This window comes from Electrona antarctica (assembly GCF_951216825.1).
Source record: "Electrona antarctica genome assembly, chromosome: 6".
Taxonomy (NCBI): domain Eukaryota; kingdom Metazoa; phylum Chordata; class Actinopteri; order Myctophiformes; family Myctophidae; genus Electrona; species Electrona antarctica.
The window spans coordinates 19,332,138-19,340,320 of NC_136811.1; the positions used below are offsets into that span (position 1 = coordinate 19,332,138).

General features: G+C 41.2%; 1 protein-coding gene across 1 annotated transcript; it reads left to right on the top strand.

Annotated features, from left to right (window-relative positions):
* The first annotated feature begins 2,555 nt into the window (after nt 1-2,555).
* LOC306924485 (uncharacterized protein) lies at nt 2,556-7,937 on the top strand. Its single transcript, XM_079503008.1, has 18 exons — nt 2,556-2,648; nt 2,742-2,871; nt 3,022-3,096; nt 3,182-3,565; nt 3,670-3,771; nt 3,866-4,098; nt 4,184-4,365; nt 4,487-4,580; nt 4,707-4,833; nt 4,931-5,142; nt 5,310-5,427; nt 5,517-5,608; nt 5,722-5,839; nt 5,957-6,067; nt 6,262-6,337; nt 6,672-6,781; nt 6,900-7,073; nt 7,204-7,937. The coding sequence occupies exons 1-18, from the start codon at nt 2,559-2,561 to the stop codon at nt 7,431-7,433; spliced, it is 2,658 nt and encodes an 885-aa protein (XP_079359134.1). The 5' UTR covers nt 2,556-2,558; the 3' UTR covers nt 7,434-7,937.
* Nucleotides 7,938-8,183: the final 246 nt, after the last annotated feature.

Below are 8,183 nucleotides of genomic sequence, written 5' to 3' on the forward strand. Positions count from 1 at the left end.
GGAGTGTTATTATTATATTCATTAATAAGAATAAATCTTTTTGATATTATTTTTGACCGGAAGTGCCCTGGTCCCGTGCATAATCACCTATTTGGACTCGTACGTTTGCGATATTTTAAACAATACTCAATAAAATCATATTTTAATCGCTACTGATGATGTTTGATGACTATTTCTATGTATTAGATGTACCAGGTGTTGTTCTTGCTTACTGTAAATCACTCTGGATTGTATTTATTTAAAAAAATAAATGTTTACCGGAACCGGAACCGGAAGTGTTTTTGCTGCCAGGCTAATCCTAATGTTTTTGCATAATAACATTCATTGCGTTGTTTTTGTTGTCGTGAATGGTTGTCCTCAGACTTTGCTTACTTAGCCTAGCCACAGCCTATAGTACCCACTACCAGCCAGTCTGTTTATTGTACAGGTGAATATTCGAGCCAAGGTAAGATTTGTTGCTATAAATCACAACTGTATAAATGTTTTTTCAGTGTTAGTAGCATGTTAGCTGCTAGCAGTGGTCCATAGTTAAAGGGAATGCCAACAACAACAATAGCATGCTAACGATCTCTGTAAATAGTAGTTAGTAGCTAGCTAGCCTAAGATTTAGACTCGTATTCTAAATATATTCGTTTTCAAGCAGAATCGATGAATGCGTCTACGGGAGTCTAAATATTAGGCTAAGCTAGCTACTAACTACTATTTACAGAGCTCGTTAGCATGCTATTGTTGTTGTTAGCATTACCGTTTTACCTCCCTTATGATGAATTCCTGTTCTGTTCTTTGACTATATAGAAGTGTCTATTTGTACGTCTCTAAATGTTTTGATGAACCCTCTTGTAAACAAGTGTAATGCTTAATTGGGTCGTCCACTCACAGTTAACAGTCTTTGTATTGAGTTTGTGCTCGAAATGTACTGTAATTCTGCAAACTGTTAATATATATTTCAATCAATCAATAGTGTAGGCTATACGGTGCTGCTTGCGTATTAGGCCATGGCTCTTATGGCTCTATAGGATTTATAGGCCCCGGGTTATAGTTTCAATGTACTTTTATTATTATCTATATTCAACCTTTGTACTGATACGTTCTTGGTTTACCTATAGGCTATGATCCTCGATTACGGTTTCTATGCATGTGGTGTATTACCGTATGTTGACATTGCTTATGGTAAATCTAAAGAGTCATTGTATTAAAACAAATACAATAGAATAAAGTTGGCAATAGAGGTAGAAAAATACATGGTAAAAGCTGTTTTCTGCTGTGTTCATGAGCATGGTTAGCTCTGCATTTACGTGCTGGAGTAGTTAGGAATACAGTATGGTGTAGTAGTTATGTATGGTAATTCTGTGTCTGTGTGTCTTCTTTCCAGACAAGCCCGTCATTGGAGTCTCCAGTCATCCTAATTCTCCAGACATCTGACCATCTCCTTAGTGCTTCCCACACCAGCATCTGTCTACGTCCAGATTCCAGAGGTAAGTCTGGGATGTCCTACTGATTGATGCCAGCTTTGAGTTGGTTACCACAGCACAAGCTTTTTTCCAGGGAGTTCTGTCTCGATGACTAGCCTCATCCTCCTGACTGCTATCAATTTAGGTCCCTGTACAGACATGTGTAGGTAATAAGGTCCTGTTAAGGCCCATATCCATAAATGCTCCATAGGGAGTGGACAAAACAAACGAGAGAAATTTCACATGTTTTGTCTGTGTATTTATACTGACTGTTCCCAATATATCTACCGTTCATTTTCACAGAAGAGAAGAGAAGAGAAGAGAAGAGAAGAGAAGAAAAGAAGAGGAGGAGGAGGAGAAGAGAAGAGAAGAGAAGAGAAGAGAAGGGAAGGGAAGGGAAGAGAATTAAGGTAAGGAGAAATATGGAGCACGCACACGCACACACACACCTTCATTCAAAGGGCTTTATCTGTTACGAATGAGTATGTTGGACCCAAAAGCGACAGCAGGCAGAACAAGTAAACTTAGAAGGATGTCTTAACAAAACACAGGAACTTCCATAAATGGGAAAACGGGTAAATAACAGGACTTTCCGAATACAGGACAGACTCACTCACCAGGGAGCTAGAAACCAACAAGAATACAATGCAAATGCGGGGTTTAAATAGACACAGGGATAACAGATGGCGCACACACAGGTAGGGCCTATACTAAATTGACAATCAACACTGGGATAGGCTGAAGGGGACTAAAAGGAAGGCCAGTGCAAGCATGCTCTGTTGCACTGGCCTAAAAGTGGGTCCTTTAAAACGGCTTCAACTTCTGAGAATGTGATGTCCTACTGATTGATGCCAGCTTTGTGTTGGTTACCACAGCACAAGCTTTTTTCCAGGGAGTTCTGTCTCGATGACTAGCCTCATCCTCCTGACTGCTATCAATTTAGGTCCCTGTACAGACATTTGTAGGTAATAAGGTCCTGTTAAGGCCCATATCCATAAATGCTCCATAGGGAGTGGACAAAACAAACGAGAGAAATTTCACATGTTTTGTCTGTGTATTTATATCTGTTTGGTTGCTGACTGTTCCCAATATTTTTGTTTCAGTAAAATGTCGACACGCAGAAAGAGCGAGCCATTGTCCGCCAAGGAGAGACTGGAAGCGCTTGCTGAGGTTGCGGATGCGTTTGTTGAGACGGAGGTAAGTACATTCTCGTTGTACATGCATGTGAAATAATTTTAACTCCAGTTAGTTGATGCCCATTTCTCTACATTTCATGACATCTCCGTATAGAGAGCTAAAGGCCAAGCTACCAGCCAAGCTACAGCGACAACTCAGAAGCCTGAAGTTAGCTGGTCGATGAGGGATGCTGATGGGATTCGTGTAAAAACCAGCAAACGCAGGAGAAAGGCTTCATCTTATGGTTAGTCTCCATCTATGGAGAGTGATTTTGATGGATTGAAGTGGTTGGAGTATGTATAGGGTAATCATTTGATAGTGTCTGTTATTGTTTTGATTTATGCTGGCAAAGAGTTTGAACATATTTGGTCTAATGTGGTTGCTGTTTCTCCAGTTGGTACATCCACTACACCATCTACGTCCACTACACCATCTGTGTCAACACCATGGCTCGGTTACCAAGAACCTGGTAAGTATAAATGTACTTAAAATAAATTCCTCAAAGAAGACTATGGCAGTGATGTTTTATTTTTCTTGTGTTTCTCTCCCTGAAGATTTTAATAGGCAGATGCTCGAAGAGCTTCTTCAGGACACTGCGTATGATTGTGTAGAGCAGCCAACACAGTCTCACACTTGGAGTCAAAGGCAGAAAGATGTCCAACTAGGCTGGCAACAGGCAAGAGACCACAATGTGGACAACGTGTTGTCAGCGGAGAACATCGTGGAGAGGACGTGTCAACACTGTCACTTGAGAGAAGCTGTCATCCGTTGTGGGGAATGTATGCCTTCAGAGTCGTTTTGTGCAGAGTGTGATCGTTTGGTACATGAACGTCACACTCTGCACAATAGGCAAACCACCATGTGTGGTTATTATAAATACATTCCCCCAACAGAGTCGGTGAATCTCAGTGATGGGAAATACATCATCTGTGAACAAGGTCTCTTTTTCAATTAACAGACAACATTGGCTCATTATAACCTGTTATCCCAGTACCTTCACACAACCCAAACATTTCATCCTGATTGTCCTTTGCCCCTTCAGATTGTTTGCTGCCAACAGCATATCCTGGAAAGATATGCACCTGTGACACGTTTGATGTTTCAGTCTCAGCTGGTAGAGCCATCATACTGGTTTCCATAAATGGTAGGAATTTAAGTCTTCATCTATGTAGATGCACACACCGTATGTGTTTAATAGACATTACTTAAGTTCCTTGCTATGTCTCATTTACTCTCAGGCCGCTATGATCTTCGCCTCCCAGTGCTGTCGTGCAAACAGTGCTCTAAGCAGTGGTCTCCGGAGGTCAGGGACTTTGTCAGAAGTGGCTACTGGCCTGGAACCATGCAAGCCCAGACACTGTTCCACCAGGATGTCTTCCACTCCTTTGAGGCAATGAAGACATCAGCTCCAGCGTTGTCTAGACAAGCCTTCACAACCATGTTGGACCAGAGGACAAAGCAGTTTGGAAGAGTGAGTAATTAGTTTGTCATGTCGTTAAGCCAGTTTATTTAATTTTATTTATGTAGCAGTCATATTAATTATTATATCTTTTCAGACTGGCAAAGTGAATGCAGGTTCTTTTCAGACAAGCTTTCTGCAGTATATGTACTGCAAGTCTGTTGAGAACCAGCTTCACGGAGATGAACAACGCTTTGTCTGTCCTGCTTGCACCCCGGACATGCTGGCTGTTTCAGTTGATGGCAACAGAAAACTGTACAGGTTCCAGCAAAAAAAACAGTTAGTTTGTCTTTCCTATAAACACTATCGTAATGTTTTTTATTTATTTAAGATGACACTTCAGCTGTTGAATGTAATAACTGTTACTTTGTGACCTTGTTTTGAAAATGTGTGTATGTAGGAGTGAAGAGCCAGGGTTCTTTGATGGCTTGTTCTTGGCAAAAGACTCTGAGGTGTCAACTTTTGTTGAGGAGGTCAGAGGAGTTGTAACAAGTGTAAGTTTTAAACAAGTGAAACATGGCTCAGCCAAAAAAAAGTCTTGACTGTATGTTTCAGTATTGAGCCCTGCTATCTATTGTCTAACTATTAATACTGTATATTCTAACTATGTGCTTTGGTAGACTGCGGGAAAAGCGACGTGTGGGAATTCGCACTGGAGAGCTGCTAGGGAGACGTCCAAGCAGGCCAACAGGTTGGACGAAGAAGGCATTGAAGTTGCCGTTTGTAGGCACGGATTCCTTCTTAGAGGTTAGTATTAGTATTGATGATAAATTGAACATACAAAAAGATATCATGATTATCTAAAGCACAATAATATGCTCCTAATCACCCCTCCCCTCCAAAGGTCTGAATATGTACAGAGGAGAAATCTTTGCCTACCCGATGTTTCTCCAGCAAGAGTACAAGAGTGCCACATTCTTGGCCATGGATGTGACCTGCAGATACGTACCTTACCTGGCGAAGGTGTCGGAGAACCTGGCCCATCTTCAACCCCTTCTGAGCATGAAACCGTGCTTGTCTGTCATGCATGCTAAAGCACACACTACAAAATGCGAGGTGATGCGTCATACTGCTTGATGATGTAAATTAGATTGTCACAATGCATGGCAATGTTAGCCACAGAACAATGGTCTGAACTGACCCAAACTATATAACCATAGTAACCTATGGCTATGCATCAATATTGACCATGCGTCTGGCCACACTGTTCATACTTCCTATAGATCCAGTGGAATGCGAGGAACCAGGAGGGAGTTGGGACCACTCTCGGTGAAGAGGTTGAGCAGGTCAACAGTTTCCTGTCCAGATGTGCCCTGACCACCAAGTATATGATGAAGTCAGGTTTGTAAGCTTATTTAACCCCCTGCTACTTTTAGCCTGCAAAGGTACACTAAACATTTTCAACAATCTTATTTGGATTTGTGTTACAGTAAGAACTGACATGCTTGCGGTCCATGCCATGGGGTGGAATCTCCGTAAAGCCATTGGCCTACACTCCGCTTTGTCTTCCAGATACAAAAAGGTATGTTCTTTTGTTAAAAAAACGTAATGTGTAACTCTGATCATGATTCAACTTCAAATGCTATTTCATGAACACATTTGTAAATTACAGTGTTCTGTATTGCAATTTTGCAGACTGTCGAGAAGACTTTGGAGGTAACGGAGGGACTCGGGAAGCTGCAGGAACAGTTTAAGTGCACAGATGACATGCTGCAACAGTGGGTCATTGATGTGAAGCAGTGGGCCAGTACCGGTAAGAACAATGTCCTCACATGGACAACACGCATCAATGTGTGTGGGGAAGAATCAATCTGACGGCTGACAATGAGTACATTTTTAGAACTTGTGTGAACACTTTTTTGTTTCTTAGGAAGTGCAGCAGCCAGTTCTGTGTCATCAGAGATGCATTGTTTGCAGCTCTCCATTGACTCGCTTTTTGTGAGCATCTGTCAGAAGAAACACTACCTCTACAGACAGAATGGTATGTATTGTGAAATTATTTTGCTGGCTCTTGCAGTATGTCAGTTTTGTTCGTTACACAGCAATTAAATTGCAAACCAATTAATCAAGAGGGCAAAACTTACATTGCCTGTAAAACTATAACTATACATAATACATTTCATTCATTTACTGGACAGAGCCCAAATCACAGCTTTTTGTAATACTATTTTGCAGATCGCAACAAAAGGCGTCAGAAAATCACCCAGAAGATTGGCCAGGAGAAGAAACGCTTGTTGGATGATGTCCAGAGGTATGTAATAGATATTTTCGAATCCTAAATCGATTGCCAAATATATTGGTGTATTTCTCTGCCTTCCATTCAATAGTCCAGTCTGAAATGGCACATTGGTGAGAGAGCTTGCTGACTAGACCACAGTGGTCCTCCATGCTTACTATCACTCTGTCAGCGAAGTGTATTTGTCTCATCTTTAGAATATATCCTTTTATGACCAGGTATTTACAGTATAGCACATTAGATTGGGTTTGGGGAACAGGCCAGGAGGCTTGTTGATCTGTATGCTGTTCTGGCTTAATCTTCATTCTCAACACTTCACCCTGCCTGGTATTAATATTTTACATTATAGGTACAACCAACAACCTGATGCAACCCCTGTGGATATAAGCACTGTTGTGCAGAAACTGTCCAACAAAGCTGTGGAGAGCATGATATGGCCATGGCAGGAACAGAACACAGGTGTTTATTATAATACCGGTATCTCTATTAGACTTTGTGAGCTCGTTTGAGATGACTTTTTGTATTTATTTATAATTAATAATTCAATGTTTTCATTATTAATGTTGTCATATCACAGATGGTGTCAACATCCTCTGCAAGAAACAGCTTTTTGACCAGGTGATGCTTCTGTCACGACTGGCAGAGGAAAAGCAGATTCTGGTAAAGGAGATGATGCAACACTGTGCCTTCTTAAAGGACTCTGTAGCAAAAGTGCAAACACAGATGGGAACTGTCTTGTCACAGACGGGAAGTAAGTACAACTCCATCTGTCTTTTTATGAAATTGTCCAAGTGAGAGACATGTTGGTTTTTCGTTACCGTTCATTTTAACATGTGTGGTTTGAATTGAATTCCATTAATGTTCTTGTGTATATATTCTAGCTTTTCCAAATGTATTGACCGAGGAGGGTTCGAGGGGCCTAATCTGTCTGCTCAAGAGAAGATTGGAGGACCTTAAACTCAAGCAGCAGATTGCAGGGAGAGCCTACAAGGCCATTCTGGGGCCAAGTCTCCAACTGTTGGAAGAACAGGAGGCAGAGATGGAGGAGGAAAGAGAGTGTCAACCAGAAAGCTCGGACGATGACGACGACGAGGAGGACACTGAGATATGAGACTACATATTGCCTGGGATGTATACAAGGTTGACCAGTGGATTATTTTATTTGCTTTTTTTCTCCTTTTGGAGTGGATTATTTTATTTGCTTTTTTTCACGGTATTGTTTGACTGGGGGCACCCCTAACGTGCGCACGGCTCAGGAACGTCCTGCGCTGAACGGACTGTGTACACTACACACAAGCGCAATGACATGAAGCGGTGTTTGAAGGTTTTTCCAGAAAGACCTGTTGTAAATGTCATTTTACTTTTTGGCTGTCTCATTTTTAAAATGGTACTTATATAGCGCCTTTATCCAAGGTGCTTTACATAGATTGTGCATTACATTCACACACACATTTATACACCGATGCCGGAGGAAACCATGCAAGGTTTCGAAAACGTTCAAAACGTTTGAATATACCCCCTTTTCCTCATAGATGCAGATGGATCTCCGATCAACACATGTCAGTTCAGTTTTCATTTATGCTTGCTGTTTTTGGCGATTTGCTGCAGTGTTGGGTCAGACGTGCTCCCGTTGCATTCGTTCAGCATAATGTCAATTTCAAATTTTAATATTTCCAAAATTATTACAGTTTTGACATTATTATGTCAACTGTTCCTGTGTGTGGGGGGAGGAGGGGGAGAATGTTTAGGCCTGTCTCTACAATACAAATCTCTCTACAATACAAACAGCAGCATAATGTAAAAATAAACAACAGAAAAACACATTGGACACAACTGGACATAATCACAACAAGACCATAGA